Below are 22,674 nucleotides of genomic sequence, written 5' to 3' on the forward strand. Positions count from 1 at the left end.
TTGGCAAGACACCTTTTTGAAAGGTTATTGGCTCTTTCCTCTTTTGTTAGTCTTGGAATAAGTTCTTACTCCCTTTTGGTAAACAAGACTTTTGAAAGCCCTTTTGTCCTCTTTCCATTTTGGATGTCTTGAGATTGTGTCTTTCAAGATAAATACAAAACCATACTCCTTTCTTCATCCTTTTAGATCAAACCACTCCCTTTTGAATGTTCTTGCTAATACATAAAGAACAATAAGAACAACAAGAACATCAAGAATGGAAACCAACCCAAATGAGTTCCAAATTGAATGATTTTTGTTTTGTTAGCTCACCTTGTACTCCACAATAATAACAACACGTTTCAAACCCACATCCTCAACAACAAACATTAACAACATATTTTCAAGCCATCAATCCTCAAAAAACAGCAACCATTAATGTTCAAGAACAACTCAAAAATGACTCAAAATTCAGATCTAGAAATAACCAAAACACATAAAAATCTCCTAAATATAAGATACAAATTTTGGCCTAGACACCAAAAACGGGACAAAATGTTTCTTTTTGGATTTTTGATTTTTCAACACCTTTTTTTAATGATTTTTGAGTTAACAAGCCCAAGATTGATTCCGTAGGAACGAAATCAATCCTCACTCTGATACCAAATGATACAAAATAATATCTAAATGAGCACAAAACAGCCCACAATCTTTGCAAAATAGTCCACACGACAAGACACCAAACAAAAACAACAAATACAAACTTAAACGAAAAGGAAGATAGGTAACTTGACACAAAGAGAACATATACTGTAGCAACTAAAGAGTATATTAAACTCTAAAACCTCTACAAAATACTTTAACATGCACCAAGTTCTTACGGTGATCGCCAAGGGAATCAACTCACCTTAAGATCCACCATTTCCAAGCAAAGAACAATATTGACTTTTCCAAGTCCTAACTAAAAACTACACTAAGGTGGTCTACTTTTAAGAGAGAGGATTTTTAATGTCTTATATTTTCATCATTCAACAACTAAAGCGAAAAAACCTAAAAGAGACTATATATAGCCTTATTACATAATGGAAGACAAAATGACTCCAATACCCTTAATGAGGTGGGGCGGCCATGGAGTGTTACTTGGACAAGGCTAAGTGACCAAAATGCCCTTAATTAATGGCCCAAAACCATGAGTCCTCAATCTTTAATGCTCCAAGCAATCTTCCATATGCGGGATTGCTCTTTGGTGTACTCAAATCGGCCCCTCCTGCAGGATCCTGTGTCCTTAATGCGACCAAAGCTTGATGCCCCACATACTGACTTCGAATGATGTCATCGATAGCTAAGGCGGTCATTTGACCCATATCAACATACTCATTTGTTTTATCATAATACCTCTAAAAATAAAATAAGCAAGTAACTGTTAGAAGAAATGAGAAAAATCAAATTTAAATATTATCTCAAAGACTAAAATTCATTAAATAATTCCTTGATTTTCTCTGCATTGCCTATTAAGGTTTCACTTTACCTAAAGAAGATAGTTAAAGCTAGTTAAAGAAACCTAAAGGATAAAAACGGTAAATTTTTGGGTCACGAGTCACTCACGTGAACAGATTCGACCCAACCAGACATGATTTATTTGAAAACAGGTCCAGATAAACATAACTTCTGATGAGAAATTTCTGTGAATTTGAAATTGCATGGGAACAATTATATGAAACTGAAAAACTGAAATGTAGTGTTTTCCATCAAATAAACTTTTACGACTGAAAAACATAACTTCTCATTTACTTTTGATGTCAATGAGAAATATTTTCACAAATTGACTTCCTTGTAATATACTACTTAGCGGTAGGTCGTTATTTTACTCAATTAAGCAATGAAATTTTCCACAAAAAAGTCATCTCATTTATCTTTTCATTGTATTTACAACAAGGTAGTTGATAGAATTTGGTTCCCTATTCCTTGGCAAAATATCAGCTATCAGCCAATACAAAGATATTTCATACACAACTTAACTTTTGTCCTCCTATATTCATGATTAAATATGGTGACTCTAATAGCAAAATGTAAGAAATTAAACTCTCAATCATAACAGATATTATGACATATATAGAATTTAAATTATAATCTTAAAGTTAGGATTAAGTAAGCGTATCGTTCAACTCTATTGGTACAATAACATTTAGAACTCAAAAATATTTGTAAGATCTTATGTTATGTTTGGATTATTCAAATCCGTTGTGAGGTTGTATGAATATATTAGGTTGTACGAATATTATTCAAATCCCTTGTGAGGTTGTATGAATATATGATGCTATAAAGGATGACAATGGCAATGGTTGAACATTATTATGCTACATATATAACACGATTGAGAAGTTAAGTTCAAAATAGAGTTAATGATGATACCTAGTTCATAATATGAAAAAAATGGTCCACAAAAAACACCAAATTATCTGCAGAACATGAAAATGCAGGTTTTATATTTACTTCTTATGTTAAAGTCACAACCCAAGCATGGACCGTGACAGAGGAATTGCTGAAATGCACAATATACCAAGTACAACAATAATAATATACCCAGCACAATCCCACAATTAGGACCTCAAAAGCATCATAGACTGTACACAGACCTTACCCTAACCTCACGGAGGTAGACAGGTCGTTTCCAAAATAGAGAGGTTGATTCCAAAAGATCCTTGGCCCAAGCGCAGCAAATAAAAAACATTATGAAAAGGAAATAGCAATGAAGAAAACATGTCAATTAATAAGAAACACAACACAAAGCATCCATAAAAAAGATTAGCAACAACAAAGAGCATAATATATCAAGAGTTTTGGCTATAAGTTACAGACATATTAGCTGAACGCATAGTTAACCTTGTAGTATAGTTTACCGTATATGCATCTAAAACAAGTTAACATGGCATAACAAAAATCATATAATGGCACTAGTAAAGTGATCAATATATGGCCAAAGGAACAAAATATTTCAAGCAAAATTAAGGCACATTGTTCAAAAATTCTGGTCCGTTGAAGTTTTGTTGAATCAAAATATTAAGTTAAATAACTTACGATATCAACTACAGAAACATCAGCTTGCACAATGCAATATTCTTGAATAAGAAAGCCTTTTTTAGGATCATTGAATTCATAACATGGCATAAATGATTGCCAGCCCCAACTGGGTGCAGCAGCTGAAAACCAATTAGCACCACCTGTAAGAGAACAGTGACAAATAATGAAGAAAGTCGGATGTAGAAACCAATAAAATTGAGGAGTCTTTTTACATAGAGTTTGAAATACTTTTAATAACACAAACAATTAGAAATAGACTCAAATTTTAACCATTTTGACTCACGTTATAGTCGGGTAACATGCTAAATGAAACTGATCTGATACAAATTAAAAAAAAAAAAACTAGGTGCTACTATTAAACCAATCTAGCCCTGAACAATACCTTAACCCTAACTTCGAAAGGTGGAGGTCATTTTTGATGTATAAACTTCCACATTTAATTTCTATTTTTCTTTGGGTGTAATAAAGACACAGGAGGTTTCTCAAAAAGAAAATTAGAAATACACTATGCATACACAATGGAAGGATTAATGTATCATCATTTTATTTCTTGTATGCAAATGCCCAATTGAGGAGGTGCAAAAGGGTGGATAAGTGGGAACGTGGAAAGGAAAATGTAGGCCGAAGACGTATTGACGAGAGGTGATCAGAAAATGACATGACGCAGCTTCAGCTTACCGAGAGCAACTGCCCTAGATAGGAGGGTATGGAGGTTGCAGATTAGGATAGAATGTTAGTAATAGTAGAGTATTATATGTCGTAGTAATAGTCTTATTCTTGTAGAATTGCTTTTGATTTCTAACATCATGTGTTTATTGTGTTTCGGTTATTGCTCATGTTGTTGTGTGTTGCTGTTTCCTTTGACTAGTTGCTATGTTTTATTCATTGCCCTTTTTTCCCCTTACATATATTCATGATGTACTCGTGACAAGTATCTTCAAGAAACAACCTCTCCACCTCCCAAGATAGAGATTAAGCTTGTACCCACTCTATCCTCTTCAGGCTCCACTTTTGGGGCTTCATTGGGAACGTTGTTGTTGTGGCATATCCTTATGTATTTTGTCATGCTTCAATCCCCTACGAAACCAAAACAAACAAAACAATTCTAGAAAGAACTAAGTTCAGCGCTTGATTTAAGCAACAACAATTTTCTCTGATTTCTTTGCCCTGCTAGATTAGAGCAACATATGAGATCAATTATGATTAACATAGTATTATTTAAATACATGAAATAGCATAATTATCTCACATAAATCATCTATTTACATCAAATATTTCTACCATATCAAGCACCTACCAAATTCTGCAAGATATTAAGGAACGAGAACTATTCATTGAGAAAAGGGAAACAAGAGAAAGTACCACTCTTGTTGTGATGTTTATCGCCAATCTAATTTTTGTATGGAAAAGCTAAATTTGGCCTTGACGCTTGTTTGGCGATTAAATCGAGACAATTTTGATAACTACCCACTTTAAAAACTTATTTTGAGGGTTAACATCAACTTATTTTTTGATTTATTTTTTAGAATTAGGGTATAAAAAAGGTAAAAAGTGGGTCCGGATTGTGGAGTTATGGGTTTCTTTTAATATTTTTAAAACTTGGAGAAAAAATACAACTTTTTAAAGAATACAACATGGTCCACTTTTTATATTTAATAATTTTTCATAAAATTATTTAATATTTTCAACTACATTTCTCTCTCCTCAAAACCTTCCTTCTCCCGATTTTAGTTCATATTTTTCAACAAAAAATTTTGCACGATTGTTGCTCCCTCAGGTGAAATTTTTTAGTTTCTCTTGCTCGGGTATGTCTAATTTTCTTCCCCGATCAGATTTAGATCTATTTTAATAATTTTTTCGATGACGTTTTGTGTTGGGGTTCTTCAATTTTGACAAAAATTGCATTGTTCTTCATTGAATTAGTCAAAATTTGAGTGTTTTTAGTTAACATTATCGATTCCGCATGTTTAATCATGTTTTTCTTTGGATAATGAGCAGAAAATTTTTAAATTTTTGTACTTATATTGTGTATTGATTTTGAATTTTTTGTACTGAATTAGACCCATTTTAATAGTGTTCTTGTTATTGTGAATTGCACTACCAATATCTGGTGAATTTGAAACATGATTTGCATGTTTGATGTGAGACATTTTCTCATTTTTTCTTAATAGACTAGTGGTCGATAGATCGACCAGTACAGATTTATTTTTGTTGTATTTTTTCGTTCTTATTAATAGACCAGTGGTTGATAAATCGATCACTATAGATTTGTTTTTTGCTGTAGATCATAAATGGTGAGAAGAGTTCATAGAGCAGTTAAAAGAAATCAGAAGAAGAAGACAACAATGAGAAAGCAGTTGACGAAGAATTAATGGTTGAACAGAAGGTTGAAAACATTGAAGAAGAGAAGAAATCATCAAAAGAAGAAGAGAAAGAAAATGAGAAGAAAGAAGTTGAAGAAGAGGAGAAAAAACATTATGAAAAAAAAAGTGAACGTGATGGGGCATTGTTGCAGAACTCAATCAAGAAAATAAGTAGTTTGGTGGATTTGGAACAAACGTTTTTCTTAATGATTTGTTGTTTTTAGTGATTTATTTTTTATGGATAATTGAATTACATATATTTGGCATGTCAATGATGACATTTACTGATAAAATTATTTTTAGTTATTCCATTATCTCGTTAGATTAAATATCTGACTGCATTGCGTTAGCAGTTCATCTATTGTCCTAATTTATAGTGGTTGATTGAAAACATTGCAGAAGTTGTTCTCTATAATTTATAGATTTAATAGACTATCGATTGAGTAAATCATATATTTACAGTAACAATCATGGTTTATAGAGGTCGATGATAAAAGACATAGATATAATTCTCTATTAATTATAAATTACACTCACGATTGATTTAAGAAATCATACATCTATTTATTCAGTTTTTTATATCCCTATTACACCTTTTCAGAAAGCCAACAATAATAACAAACCATACAATAATTTTTTAGGCCTTTCTCTTTTTCCTTGGCCAAAATCAACATTTGCTTTAGTTGATCCCTCTCCATTTCGACTTCTTTTAGTGATCCTTTCAAGTAATCCCTTTGCTTTTCGACTTCTTTTAGCAATATCATGAGTAGATCTCTATTTTCTTCAGATTCTCGAAGCCTTTATAGTATATGAAACTTGGAAGCGCCTCAAAAGTTTGATGTCGATAGGTTGCTCATCGGTGAGTCTTCGTCAAGCCACTTAAAAAAAGAGCATCCGCCATTATCCTTTCCAACTGCACAGTTAAAGAATTTTTGACCTGGATTCGAATCAGTGCGTGACATCCTAAAAATAGATGAATTGCCACAATGACATATGTAGGATACTTTTGCATTTGATTTTGGGATGCTTGAGATATTGTAGTTGTTAACAAAAATTAAAGCAAAAAAATGAGACTGTTAACGCAAAAATAGTCTTCCTTTTATAGAAAAAAGTGAGATATTACCATTGAACGTGGTTTGACGTGTACTTTATTACCGTTGTAAAAATCTGATATTTAGATTTTGTTACTGCCGGACTAGTTTCATAGACCTTATTTATAATCGATGACTTCTCATGAGTTTGGTAGATGATGCACCGCATAGATAGACTGTCTAGCATAAACTAAGAGCCAATTTCTTAATAACCGCACTACACGATGATACATATTCATAGACCATAACTAACACATATTTTGACAAGAATTATTTAATCAATAAAGTAATAAATAATTGGATTTTATGCAATTAAAGGAGTTTGAACAAGTCATGTGATCGTATCAAAGTCCACATAAATTAGATAAGGTGATCAAAAATGTGTGAGGATGGTAGTGGATGAACAACAAACATGCTTGGGGAAATATTTACCCAAAGCATAAGTATGTTGTGGAGAATTCATTTGTTCAACCATAACTCATCACCTCACATCTTTAATCACCACTTTCAATTTATGTGGACTCTCATATGATCACATGACTTGTTTAGGCTCATTTAATTGCATAATATCCAATTATTTATTATTCTATTAATTAATTAATCCTTCTCAAAATACGTTCTAGTCATGGTCTATGATTAAATATCATAGTGTAACACCCCGTATTCAAGTACATTTATTGACGTATTCAAGTACGTGTATTGGTCTTATTTATATGAAATTAATTTTTTTATTTTATTTATACCGGAATTTGCCCGTCGATGGTTCCGTGCAAAGGTTATTGAATAAGCTTTTCAACGATATAAAGATTTCCAAAAACGGATAGGTTTTGTATATAATCGAGCACGTTCGAAACTATAAAACGGTGGCCGGGATATTGGGAATAGTAAATGTGCAGGAAAATTTACTGCACACAAACTACTGAGGCCAGCCAATTTTTTGGGTCAACTTTGAATGATCATAACTCTCTTAATATAATGAACTTCGAGAGCTACAACCTATGAAAAGAAAGATCTTTGAGTCTTATTTTCAATGCAATTGGTTTCATCCAAATACAACATCTGAGTAGGGAGTTATACTCATTTTACTTCAGCCTCTCAAAATAGATTTTTAGGGTCAACTTCAAATGATCATAAATACTTGTGCAGGACGAACTGGGTGGCCTACTTTATATTAAATGAAAGACCTTTGAATTATCTTTCCAACGATACCAATTTCACCCAAATCCCATATCGGAGCAAAGAGTTATGGTCGATCTACTTTAGCTTATCAAAACAGTCCACCAAAGGACAGATTTGACATTATTTAAATTTTAAAGGCACTTTGGTCATTCCCTATGATATTATGGACGGGAATATGTGTATATATACATGTATATGAGTTCAAAAACTCATTTTCATCATCAATCATTGAGAAAGAACAAACCCTAGCCAAATTTGACCTTTAAATTACTTTTGATTCAACCGTGGAAATTCCAAAGTAATTTGATAACTGCGTTTGTCATCTCGAGAGCTTTGAACGACACCTATTATTTGTGCAAACAGGATTGCATAATCGAGAGGTGAATTCTAAGGTATGTCCTACGTTACCAATGAACTTGTTTCCACCCTACCAGATATCAAGACATTACTTGTTTTTCCAAATCTTACATATTTATTGCACTAATGAATGTCAGAAGGTATCCGGTTACTCGAACAAGATCCATGTGCTATTAATGACTCCAAAACGTTTCATTGATATACCAATAAGCTCCTACTTCATTGTTATGGCATTGATGACTCCAAAACACTTTATTGATGTGCCAATGAGTTCTTACTTCATTGTTATTGCATTGATGGTCTATTTATATGTCTCTTATTGATGTATCATTGTTTCAAAGTATCAAAAATGTGGTGGCGACCGAAATAACAATCTCAAAGATTAATTGAACTAAGTGATGGAAGTTCTCTCTTATCGGGTGGTATCCCAGGGGCATAAGCCTATCATGGGTCGATGCCAGTTGATATGTACTGGAGGCAGCCTAATGGTCACAGTACAGTACAGTAATGGTTACAAAGATGATAATAACGAAGGTAAAGTGATTGAATAAATGCAATGTACAGGTTGTCACAAGTTCTAGTAAGTGTGGTCCACTCCTATTACGATTTATTCACTTGTTTCTGATTTCTATTGAGCTCCTATATCATATGTGATTATCTACAGCTTTACATACTCAGTACATATTTCGTACTGACGTCCCCCACGGGGGACCTGCATTTCATGCTGCAGGCACAGGTACCTCAGCTCATACACCGCACAAGTAGGAGCCAGGATACCCAGCTGCTTTTGGTGAGCTCCAGTTTGCTTCGGGGCTTTCCGTGTCATATCCAGTCACTTTTGGTATTGTATAGAAGTTAGTTATATGGCGGGGTGTGTCCCGATATGGCGGGGTGTGTCCCGACCTTAGTTAAACTCTGTGTATTATCTAGAGGCTTTGTACACCTAATGTACAGTCAAGGTGGTATTTTGTTAATAGACGTGATGGCTCCAACGACCAAGTATTGTATATACATATATATATGTGTGCTCGAGCTTATACAGGTGATTATTTCCTTTTATATGCGACATGATGTTGTCCGAATTTTGGGTTGTCATAGAGGTATGCATGGGAAGTATAAGGTTATGAGTTGGTTCTCCCGGGCCTCCTCGATTACGGGTGCCAGTCCGCCCCAATAGGATTTGAGGCGTGACACATAGTCTAGTTATTTAATTGTGAAAGTATTTTACAGTCTGTGCTAGAGTATATCAGGTCGAGTATATAACTAATCATAGTGTAGCATATATGGTGTACAACTTTATTTATAAATGTACTAGACTAGGACACATATTTATAGACCATGACTAACACATATTTTGAAAAAGATTATTTAATTAATAAAACAATAAGTAATTGAATTTTATACAATCGAATGAGCCTAAACAAGTCATGTGATCTTATGAGTGTTCACATAAATTAAAAGTGTTGAACAAAGATGTGTGAGGTGATGAGTTGTCGTTGAACAACCAACATCCTAAAGGCAATGTTTACCAAAGCACAAGTATGTTGTGACGAATTCATTTGTTCATCCGCAGTCCATCCTCACATATCCTTAATCACCTTCTACAATTTACGTGAACTCTCATATGATCACATGACGTGTTTAAGATCCTTTAATAGCATAAAATTTAATTATTTATTTTTTGATTAACTAATTATTTCCTTTTTTTCCAAACATGATACTAAGATAAATAAATCAATACAGTATATTATTGACAAGGCTTACAGTCTATGATATACACCGGACACAATCGATGGACCTCATAGTGGAATGCATCAATTACGTAGATGTTCGCGCATAGATATTGAGCTTCGTAAATAATAAACTACATTAATTTTGCATTTAATTTTGTATAAATCAACATAATCACAAATTGGCCAGATTCATTTTTCATTAGCATATATGAATTAATTTTGACATCTGACAACTGTTTCGTTCATCTTCTAACAGGATAAATTGCAAAAATTCAAAAAAGAAGAAAATTATAAAATTAAAGTGGATACAAATGCAGGAAACATGAAAATACTTCATTCATAAGTTCATTGCAATGGTTTAGCATTATATTTACAGCAAAATAGCCCTGGATAGACCAGATTCATTTTCCGTTATCATATATGAATTAATTTTCACATATCACAACCGTTTGATTCATCTTCTAACAGGAAAAAATTCAAATAAGAACAAAATTACAAAATTAAAGAGGAGACAAATGTAGGAAACAAAGATACTTCATTCATACTTCATTGCAATGGTGTAGAACCATATGTACAGCAAAAGACGAGCAAAAACAGCAAAATAAAGAAGCTTTCATCTAACTTATTCCTAACCATGAAAGCTTCTCATTGCAATGAACCTAAAACAAAAAAAAAACAGAAATTAAAACCTAAACTAAAGGGATGATTGGGGGGATGATCATCTCCTCGGGCTCCATGTTGAGCCGCTCTACAATCGTCCGTAAAAAATGGACGATACACCGGAGTTCGCAGTGGCAGTGCTCCCTGTCCTGTCCTAGACCATAGAAGAGGCAGTTTAGGTTGTTAAGGAGGAAAAAAAGGTCGTTGTTAAGATAGACCCTTCTTCTTAGCCCGCAACATCCATACGCAACTAGGACAAATGTATTTCACCTTGAGGAATTTGCCGCAGCTCTTCAACGTAACATAATCAAAAGAATTTCTCACAGTTGCTATGTCCAACAACAATTTCAGCTCCTTTTGCTGCTAAATGTTTGATTTAGCTGAAAATTAGTTTCGTCGGAGAAGGTGTGGTTTGGACTCTTCTCCCGCTTCTTCAAAGAAAATTAGATCTTCCAATTCCATTGAATGATCGTCCGAATCCATTGGATGAGCATCCAAACTCTCATCTTCAAATGAATTATGTTCGTCGATTATTGGTTGTGGTGGTGGGATTATCGAAGACCCCGGGACGATATTTATCCTCAATAATGGCCTAGAGCCATCGGCAGCGACATCCAACATGTATAAAAACACATGTCGATCATTATTTATGAACGTGGGATGTATTTTACCCCACCCATTTATTACATAGCTAATCATAATATTCTTTGGATCGCATTCTAATTCTCCGCTCTCGATTACGCTTCGAACCATGTCGTCGTACGATCCATTGCGACGCAGGGGGATGGGCATTGCCTCCTTGCTAGATGATTTTCACTTCCAATAGTTAGGACCCTCCTCCTACGCACCCATATAATTACCACCCACGACAACTACCTCAGCTACTGCCATAATAGACCACACAAATCGATAATAGATTAAGGTATCGGTCTATAGTTGGTTGATGACTACAATGAAAATGTCCGTACAAAGACGCGAATTGACTGATTTTGGATATAATTGATGCCCTCCTAACTCTGGGATGGACAAATGTATGTGTAGGACTTCTAAACTACAGAAATATATCTAATGACGATGTATTGAGCGGATTTGGAAAGCTTTTCGAGCTAGTAGAAATGGTGAAATTTTTTTTTTTGCATTTTTTTTCAAAAAGGATGGAACAACAATGGAGGCAATGATCAAGAATGAAGATCTTCAGTTGTGATGGGCCACTTTTCGTTGGAAAAGTGGCCGGAATCGAAAATTATTGGTGAAAAAGGGAGCTTCTATTGGTGGCTTTTTGGATAATTTTTTTAATTAAAATAGGAAAATATGAAAAAATGGTGAAAATATAAAAAAAGTGAAAAATATTAAATATTAAATAGATGAGACAGGGGACTAAAGTGTAAAGTTTAAGACTTGTATGGTAGGTTTGTATGTAAAAAGTAATGATGTCATTTTAGTGTCTAAACACCTAATTTTCCAAGACTTATATCTAAGTGCCAAAATAAGTTTTGAAAATATCTATTTTGCAAACTATCTCGATTAAATCCTGCAGCATCAACTGATTCAAGAAAGATGGAGATGTTCTGACCATTTTGCCAGCTGTCACCAGCAGGGTATAACAAAAGTTTCCTGCATATTCTAAACACATCAAATTCTATTTAATTTACAAGGCAAAGAGAAGTAAGAACATATATGATGGATCTATAAAAACAAGGTTTGAACAATGTACCATTTATAACCCTTTAACAGTAAACTCTTCAGAATACACTTTATTCGTCAATTTTGTGAATTCAGCAATCTTCCATTCGTGCTTATAAGGATCAGCATCATTCAAAGAAAAGCATTCACCTATTCTCTGATTCTTGATGACATATACATCTACTCCAAAGATACATTCGTCATTAACAAGGTAACCATTAGAGGGGTCTTTGAATGTTTCATGAGAGATACATTTCGAGTAACCCCATTCCGTCTTGATATTGCGAAAACGCCTCTCCATTCCTGCGTCAAAGCAAATTTAGTCCTAGCAAGTGTATCTGAATAGTCATAATTAACTTCCATGCATATATGAATTTTGCACTACTAGGATTTTTCTAGTAAACTTTCAACGTCAAGAGGAAAATGTCATTGAGTAGAAAAAGGCTATACCTTTCATTACAGTATAGTTGTCATGAATTTGATCAAATATCAAGAATCTAAATGAGGCATTCACCTCCCAATCAACATGTAAGGAACTTGGCCCAACAATAGCCAAGTATACAGATATATGACCTTGTCCATCTCCATTTCCATCGGAATGAATGATCATTTTCCTATCGCATGTTCATAAACAGTTGAGGAAATTACAAACAATATTCTTCAATAAAGAAAACAAACTATATCTAAACAAGTATCTAACCAGGGGAATATATAATTATAAATATTCACGTACTGAAAAATATTTAATGCTATAGAATATTATAGTTAACAATATACTCAATGAGCAACGCGTTCAGCTTTCCAGACCTCACACTGAAAACCCAAATAATAAAGAGAAAAAGAGCACAAAACGGGAGGAAAGTACTGTCATTTTTGACAAAGATTGCTTGTCCTATGCATAGCTCATAACTTTCCCATTCTTGTATACCTTAACCAATCTATGTTACACGTACGCCGTCTCAACATATATCAAAACTAGCATACTCAGATATTCATCATGGAGTCAGATATGAGTACTGAATGATTCGTGTGGAGCATCCATATATACTAGTTCACGTATAAACAAATTACAGTTTGTCACAATATGAATCTTGACCATAATTTGGTCAACATACGTATAAACTTTATAATGTAATGCATCTTTTGTCCTTAGTTTTGTTGACTTTAGAAATCCTGCCTTTTGGGGTACCCACGAGATCCTCTTCGAAATCTCTCTTCCTTCTTGCCAAATTGTCAAATAGGCAACATATAGATTACTACCAATTATTTTAACTGTGATGTATTAGTCAAATTTTGTTAGCTTTCACTTAATTTGAAGGATTTTGCGTACCCATGTTCTTCACTCCCGTTGTTTTTTTTTTTGTCCTTTCTCAAACTACTTTGTATTGTATTACTTGAGCCGAAGGTCTATCGGATGGAAACAGCAACCTCTCTACCTAATAAGATTAAGTTCTATCAACATCCTATCACTATCCTCCCAAGACCCCAAGTGGGATTACACTGGGTTTGTTGTTGTTTGCCGTGTTATATAACACGAAAGCAGATAGGCAAGTATTATGAAAGCTCATTATCAACTGCAATATACAAAATTCTCAAAAGAAACCAAAAAATGAGATAGAAGTGTAGACAAATATTATTTTGAAATTGAAGAGATGCATAGTACAATTTGTAGCCATGAGACTTGAACTCATTTGATTAATACTTGACAATACCATTTTCTGAGAGCAAGGAAAATGATTCAATCTTCAACAAGTAACGTGTTGGTGATGCGTCTGCACTATTTTCCATGGTTACTTGCAAACTAGTGATAAATCAAATGATAAAAAAGTTGAACTAAAAAGTATATTATTTGATTTGATTGGTCAACTTAACTATATATTGATAACTAAATCAAAAAAGCATAAAATCTATTAAGTGAATAATCCCCTAAACAGGACTGTTCAATTTATAAAGTTCCAAAAAGGTCCAAACTTTTCCAACAAGAAAAAAAAAAAACAAATATAGAAGAGATGTTTTACAATAAGCAAACTTTCTCCGCCAAAAAAGGTAATTATAATTATGCTAAATGCTAACACAAAGCCCACTAGGATTACTACTAGTTGCTTTGTTAACTTCAGTTCTCATTGTGAAAGAGATGAAAAAAAAAAAAAAATTGAACAAATTCATATGCACATCTAGTGGCTACAAATTAAAATTTAAAAGTTAGATTTGTATCTGATGTAAACTACTAAAAGAAAGAGGATTTAGCCACCAAAATTGGCTCAGTAATCCTATTTAGCAATGATAGCACGCATTTCTGTTAGAGCAAATGAGCGACAAAGTTCGTAGCTAATTTCAATTTTGTTTTGGAAATGTTAAAGGTGCATAGTAGCCAAGTTGACACAAATAAAGTAGGGAGAATATCTCATATATGACCTCCCATATCTCTGTTGCTGATCAACTTTGAGGGGCATATGATCACTCCTGGCTCAATAAATAACGTGTTTTATACTTGCATAACTTTGAACTTAAATAGACTCTTGGATAATGTCATGTAGGAGTTTGAGTAAAAGTCTATTTTATACTAAAAATTACATATATATACAAAAAAATAACTTTACCTTGTTACATAAAATCTCATATTGAAAAACAAAATACAAAAATTTTAAATTAATTACTTAAATTCCTACCTTGTTTAGCTTGTCTTTCTTTCTTCTTATGCATCCGAAATAGCTTCATATTTTCCTCTTAAAATCTTGCTACATTATCTCTCCAATTATCTATCTGCATTAAATCTCCTTATCATCTCTCTACACCCACAAATTCCGATCTACAATAATCTCTCTCCAAATAAAATCTTCTCAATTTTCTCCGTCCAAAATCAACAAAATCTTCTCCGTCCAAAATTATCTTTTCTCTGTCCAAAATCGATAAAATCTTCTCCATTTTCATCAAAAATCCAAAAAAAAAAAAATTGCAATTTCATCCAATATATGCTTCTCTGAATCCGGGAATATATGTTTATCTGAATTTCATCAAAAATGAATTAAGTTGAATCTTCTCCATTTAATGATCGCGTATTGTTATTCCCGCTGTTGGTTTCGTTCTTGGTTCTTTTGATTATGAAAAATCCAATTTCGCAAAGAACCGTTCGAAGCACTGAAACAATCCGGTAACAATGAAGAAATTGAGGAAATTTGTCGGTTAAAGTCCAAAAAAGAAAGCTCTAAAATTGTCAAGTAAGAAAAAGGTTGATAATTCTGGACGACCGCGGCTGCCGAAGGTTTAATGTATTAGCAGCACTATTTTATGTATAAGATTTCATTATACAGTTGTTAAGATTATATAGTGAATTGTATAAGGTGTTCGTATACATGTGAAACAGTATTAGATTATATTTATTACTTATATAAGGTTTACACATGCATGTGAAACTGTTGTATGCGGTTGTCTTTTATTTGTTTTGGCAGTATGATTCTATGTATCAGATTTCATTTTACATGTATTAATACTAGTATATTATTAATTGTATAAGGTTTACACATACATGTTTAATAATGTTCTAAAATTTGGTAACTTTATACATTGAAACTATATTGTATAAAGATATTGTAAAATTGAATTGGTTGATCCATACAAACGCTTCACTACATGTATATTACTATAGCATAAAACGTTATAATGATAGCTACAAAAGAAAAGTTTCTCACGAAAAATATTGTACGATGATATAGATATATGTCAAAATATTTCATCATACATAAGTCTATATGTACGATGAGTCATTATACATTAGTATATTGGATTTTTACACATTTTATAATGTATAGGAACAATCAATACAATAGTAATTAAATTAACCGCAGTAACACATTAAAAAACGAACTTCTTTAAAATCTATAACAAATAAATTTTTCATATTTATTCAACGTATAATAATACAACACATATCAGAAAAAAATGAAAAAACTTAACAACTATAATATGACAGTTGCAATTTCTATTAAAATATGTATTAGCAGCATTATTCTATGTTCATATTGATTTTTCTGAGAACTGAAGAAAGCAGTAGAAGTTTTTTTTTTTCATTGAATGCACTTCAACAAAGAAGAAAATTTAATGCGATGTTTAACATATTTTTTGAATTTAATTTTCAGTTACTATATTTAATAATACACCACTAAATGTTGAGTAATTAATGGCGTGAATTAAGAAACAGATTGATATTATCAGATTTATCTTTCCTTAAATATAGCCTAATCAGCTTTATCATACATTTTAACAATGTATACATTCCAACAATGCATGAGGGTTGACCAGATGTATGAGTATCTTTCTCAAAATCGAAAGAGAGAAAGGTTGAAGGGATTTTATGTGATTACTTTCACTTACTAAGGGATTTATGTAGTTTATACATTTTTATATAGTTGTTGATTGTTAGAATTCAATTAAAGTAGTCGTGTAATTGTTTTCAGATCAGGAGTCCCTAGCAGTGATAACTTTGGAGTTTTATTCTCCAAGAAACTCATATTCATTGATTTATCAAGGTCATTATAGGTTAAAGTAACTTGGGAAAATTAATTAAGGGTGACGAAAAGATTTCAAAACTAAAAAAAGTGACACAAGTCTTAAATATTAAGTAAAGGTGACAATTTTAAAATTAGTGTTAATTACACTAATATTAAAACCCTCAAATTTTATTATCTACACAAAGATCCCTACTTTCTCCATTATACCCCACCCCCTCCACACCTCTTTTATCACCGCCACTCCTGCCACCACTACTCTTCATACACCACCAATCTATCCCCTCCACATCTTTTTAGTTGTTACTGTCGCTGCCATCGCCAGCATCATCTCCTCTTCCTCCATCATTGCCACCACCACCATTGCTACCTCTTCCAGATCTACCACCATTTCCATCTCCTACACAACTGTCACCTATTTTTCTTCTTCTTCTCCACCATCACCACAATCAACATGGCAATAACCGTCACCTTTTCCTTTGGTTTTACCACCTGCACCACCTCATCCTCCTTTATCATAAATATCATCTTCTTTGTGGGCTCTTTCTCTACCACATCTTTTTTCAGAAATTAAGTAAATATCAAAATTGTTGCAGCAACAGTCGTAGTTATTGTAGCAACTTCGGTAATTGCTACAATAGCTTCGATAATTGCTACAACAACTACAATAATTATTGTAACACAACAACTAATAGTAGTTGTTACGGTAATTATTGAAATTATTGCAAAAACTAATAGTAGTTGTTGCAGCAATTACCATAACTGTTGCAGCAACTACCGTAACTGCTGCAACAACTACCTAGCAACTATGGTAGTTTCTAAAGTGACTCGCAGTTGCTTAATTTTATGCATTATTTGTTCAATCATTTATTTTTAAAAAATCAAAATTTTCTTTTTAAACTTATCAAAATTAAAAAAAATAGTTCATAAAAATTAAAAAAAAAAGAAGAAAAAGAACTATGAAACGTGAAAGAAAAAAAAAAGAGAAAACGGAGGAAGAGGAAAATATAGAGAAAGTAAGAAAAAATAAGAAGAAGAAGATGGGGGGAAAAGAAATTTGGATAGGGAAAGACAGATTGAAAATAAGAGAAGTGGGAAATTCTAAAATTTGAAATTTAAAATGGGAGAAAATACTTCTTAAAAAATTATGTTTTCCACCTCAATTAACTTAATCAGAATTTAACTAAAGCTTTGACTTTAGCTGATCAAAATTGTCACCATTTTTAATTTAAAAACTTTTTTGTCACCTTATACTCAATTTTTACTGTGAAAGACACAAATTATGCCTATGTTATATACTTGTGGTATGAACTATCATATTTATGGTAGTAAACAAATGCCAACAAAATTTTTATATGATGTCAATACCAGATCAAACCCGGTGTATATGAATTGGTTAGGTAAAGACCAAGTTGTTTTAAGTTGAATTTTTGCTTCTGTTTCAGAAAGTGTTATTTCTTTCTAAGGGTACACAGAATCTGTATATGCAGAACAACAACTTCAACTAGAGTTCAGATAAAAACAAGAACACAATGAAGTATATCAAATACCCTCAACACAAGATCAAAATGACCTTTCCAAGAGGTGTATTTTATTTTTTCCAGAAAATAGATGAAACAAAAATAAATAAGGCTAAGTCGTCCGAATTCACGGAGTTTCCTTAAGGAAATAATTTTCCTCACTGTACCCGAGGTTATGTAATTTTTCCTTCCAAGATAAAATGACCTTCAATTCAAATATAGCGGTACCTCAAATATGTGAACTTGTTGAACACACTCAACAGTTTGAATGATCACACAGAATTTTTGAAGACAAGAAAAGTATTTTTTATTCTAAAATTTTGTATCAAAACCTGTGGATAAAAGCAGGTTTATATAGCCATAACATGCCTCTTCTGAAAAGAGGCAATGGTTCACTCCAAAGGTTACACCTTTGCTGTAAGTTCATGTTTATTCATCAAAGATTACATCTTTTCCTGAACAATCATCTCATTTCATGAATCAGTGTGTCACTTCACTGAAGGATTACATCCTTCTGAAGCATCATTTTGAACTATTGCAAATTTCTGTAGCCTCAGTTCAAAATAATGTATCATTTCTGAAGCACCAGTTCAAAAACAATGCATCAGTTCACTTGTCATGTATATATAAATTGAGGTTCGAAACACTGCAGAAAATTTTTACTATATTTTTTCTTGGCATTCTTCGAAATTCAAATAAAGTTTGTCCGAAAAGATAGATCTCATCGATCTATCATTTGACAAATAAAAATCCAAAGCCGAAGCCGAGCCGAGCGAGCGACGATGACGACGGCACGAGGCATCTATTATTTCTTGCCTCACTTGCCATGTGGAGTAAGTGTTCTTGATTATAAACACTTTCAAGTTCTCTTCTTCCACCAATGTGGGAGAAAGTGTAAACTTTCTAATTTGGGAGTACACTTTCCATTTTAGTGTCTTCTTCCCTTCCACAATTTTATTCTCCATTTTTTCATTCATACTTCTTTCATATAATATGAACCCAACAATCCCCCACATGAATGAAAAATGGCTATTTTTCGTAAAAATTTTACGGACAAGTATGTGATCATCAAGCAAAGACTAATTGCGTCTGGATAAGTGGGTTTCCCTTTGAACTTTTCATAGTGAACATGCATCGGATGCACTCAGTCAATCGGTAGATTTGATATCTTTGAACCGTCAAGCTTTAATATACACGTAGACAATACATCTCACATAACCAGCCTTTTACCGTTTATGGTTCTCATGATTTTATTCTTTTCAGCCATGAACATGTTGTGGTTTCATGAGAGCTTAGAGAATAGGCCTTTACTAACATTCTCTTTGAAACGGCTTCCACTTCGCCCTCACATAGGTGATTTCTAAACGTTCAATTCTGTCGATTAAACTATTTGGTCTAATCTGCCAAATTTACATAATCATTAAAAGACTTTTCACCTTAAGTCTTATCCTTGTTTACTAAACATTGTCTATATCATGAGAATGGGCTGGATAATTGACAATGTTGAACCTGCCATACACAACTTTGCTTGATCTCCTTGAACCTAGCTCTTGGGATCTCCAGTCTTCTAGGAAGAGTTACCGCTATGCTGACTTATCCTAGGCCTTAAACCTATTTCCTTGGATGTTCTTTCCACTCCTTCTCTAGATAGGGCTTTTATAAGTGGATCCGACACATTATCCTTTGACTTTACATACTCAATAGTAATAATTCTACTAGAGAGAAGTTCCCTAACGGTATTATGTTTCCGTCGTATATGACGAGATTTACCGCTGTACATCATGCTCCCTGCCCTACCTATTATCGCTTGGCTATCACATTGTATACATACTGGTGCCACTGGTTTGGGCCAATAAGGAATATCTTCTAAGAAATTCTGTAGTCATTCTGCTTCTGCACCGGCTATATCTAATGCAATAAATTCAGATTCCACTGTAGAGCTAGCAATACAAGTCTGTTTGGATGATTTCCAAGAGATCTCTCCTCCACCGATAGTAAATACATATCCACTTGTTGATTTTACTTCGTTCAATCCGGTGATCCAATTTGCATTACTATATCCTTCAAGTATCGCGGGATATTTATTATAATGCAAGGCATAATTTTGAGTGTACTTAAGATACCCCAAAACTCTTTTCATTTCCATCCAGTGAGTTTTGTTGGGATTACTCGTGTACCGACTCAATTTACTGATAGCACATGCTATGTCTGGTCGTGTACAGTTCATTATATACATTAAACATCCTAATACTATTGTGTACTCCAATTGCGAGTCACTTTCACCTTCATTCTTTCGAAGTACAAAGCTCGCATCCAATGGAGTCTTGGCAATACCGAATCCATATACTTGAACTTGTCAAGTACCTTTTTGATATAATGAGACTGTGACAATGTCAACCCTTGTGAATTTCGATGGATTCTTATACCTAAGATTACATCTACAACTCCAAGGTATTTCATATCAAACTTGCTCTCGAGCATTCGTTTTGTTGTATCATCCACATATAAGCATACAATGACTTGGTGATTTGGAGTGTCTTTAATATAAACACATTTATCATATTCATTTATTTTGAATCCGTTTGCCAACATGGTTTGGTCAAACTTCGCATGCCATTGTTTTGGTGCTTACTTTAGTCCATATAATGACTTGATAAGTTTACACACCTTGTTTTCCTTTTCTGGAACCACAAAACCCTCAGGTTGTTCCATGTATATTTCTTCCTCTAATTCTCCATTTAGGAAAGCGGTTTTTACATCCATTTGATGGATCTCAAGGCCATATACCGCAGCCAAGGCAATTAATATTCGAATCGATATTATCCTTGTTACTGGCGAGTTGTATCGAAGTAATCAAGGTCTTCTTTCCGTTTGAAGCCTTTTACTACAAGTCTTGCCTTGTATTTGTTAATAGTACCATCCGCTTTCATCTTTCTTTTGAAGATCTATTTGGAACCTAAAGGTTTATTTTTGGGAGGAAGGTCAACCAATTCCCATGTATGGTTGCTTAAGATTGAATCTATCTCACTATTGACTGCCTCTTTCTAAAAGGATGAATCCAAAGATGCCATCGCTTCCTTAAATATTTGAGGCTCATTTTCCAAAAGAAATATCACAAAATCCGATCCAAACAAAGTAGACGTTCTTTGACGTGTACTACGTCTTGGATTTTCTTCATTATGTTCATTCTCAATTGGTTCATCATGAGTTCGTTTATACCTCCCACTAGACTGTTCATGTCTAATTTTATACGGATAAATATTTTTAAAGAATTCAGCATTATCTGATTCAATTACCGTATTTTTATTAATATTCGGATGTTCAGATTTATGAACCAAAAATCGACATACCTTACTGCTTTTAGCATATCCTATGAACACACAGTCCACCGTCTTAGGTCCTATCTTAACCCTTTTAGGCACAGGAACTTGGACCTTTGCTAGACACCCCCACACTTTGAAATATTTCAAGTTGGGTTTTTTTTCTTTCCACTTTTCATAAGGAATTGATTATGTCTTACTATGGGAAACTCTATTGAGTATACGGTTGGCTGTAAGGATAGCCTCCCCCACAAGTTTTGTGGTAAACCAGAACTTATAAGTAAGGCATTCATCATTTTCTTCAAAGTTTAGTTTTTCCTTTCCGGCATTCCATTAGATTGAGGTGAATACGGGACCGTAGTTTGATGGACAATTCCATTCTCTACACATATTTGCGCAAAGAGAGATTCGTATTCTCTGCCCCTATCACTTCTAATCATTTTGATCTTCTTCTCTAACTGATTTTCAACTTTGATTTTGTATTGCCTAAACGCATTTATTGCTTCATCCTTACTATTTAGCAAGTAGACATAACAGTATCTAGTGCAATCGTCAATAAAAGTTATGAAATACTTTTTCCCACCACGTAATGGTGTTGACTTCATATCACAAATGTCAGTGTGCATTAAGTCTAGGGGATTGGAATTCCTTTCAACGGACTTATAAGGATGTTTTGCATACTTCGATTCCACACACGTTTGACACTTTGATTTATTGCGCTCAAAGTTTGGCCAAACTTCTAAGTTAATCAGTTTTCATAACGTTTTATAATTAACATGACCTAAACGTTCATACCATAAATTATAAAACTCAAGCAAATAAGAAGAATTTGTACTTTTATTTATTTCAACAGTCATTACATTCATCTTATAAAGGCCTTCGGTCAAATAGCCTTTTTCTACATATATTTCTCCTTTGCTAATTACAATTTTTCCAGAAACGGTTACACATTTAAATCCGTTCTTGTCTAGAAGTGAAACAGAAATTAAATTCCTATGTAACTCCGGAACATACAAGACATTATTAAGTGTCAAGACCTTTCCTGAAGTCATTTTCAAGCATTTTTTCCTGTTCCTTCTACCTTAGCAGTAGCGGAGTTAGCCATGTAGATTATTTATTTTACTTGAGCCGAGCGAATGACGAAAACAACTCTTTGTGGGCACATACATGGCGGGTGGCACCAAAATCCATCCACATTCGCGA

At 33.5% G+C, this 22,674-nt stretch overlaps 1 protein-coding gene across 1 annotated transcript; it reads right to left on the reverse strand.

Annotated features, from left to right (window-relative positions):
* Positions 1-2,875: 2,875 nt before the first annotated feature.
* Positions 2,876-12,736, reverse strand: LOC124898447 (ubiquitin C-terminal hydrolase 12-like). The gene is made up of 5 exons (XM_047412096.1): positions 12,577-12,736; positions 12,168-12,429; positions 11,960-12,057; positions 3,058-3,200; positions 2,876-2,890 (listed from the first exon to the last, which is right to left on the reverse strand). The coding sequence occupies exons 1-5, from the start codon at positions 12,734-12,736 to the stop codon at positions 2,876-2,878; spliced, it is 678 nt and encodes a 225-aa protein (XP_047268052.1).
* Positions 12,737-22,674: the final 9,938 nt, after the last annotated feature.

The sequence above is a fragment of the Capsicum annuum genome, chromosome 5 (genome assembly GCF_002878395.1).
Source record: "Capsicum annuum cultivar UCD-10X-F1 chromosome 5, UCD10Xv1.1, whole genome shotgun sequence".
In the NCBI taxonomy this organism is placed as follows: Eukaryota; Viridiplantae; Streptophyta; class Magnoliopsida; order Solanales; family Solanaceae; genus Capsicum; species Capsicum annuum.

Coding starts and splice junctions, on each gene's coding strand:
- LOC124898447 (XM_047412096.1), bottom strand. CDS start 12,736: ATGATCATTCATTCCGATGGAAATGGAGATGGACAAGGTCATATATCT. Junction 12,058..12,167: donor GAAGAGTTTACTGTTAAAGG/GTTATAAATGGT, acceptor TAGAATATGCAG/GAAACTTTTGTTATACCCTG. Junction 3,201..11,959: donor TGCAGGATTTAATCGAGATA/GTTTGCAAAATA, acceptor GTTCTCTTACAG/GTGGTGCTAATTGGTTTTCA.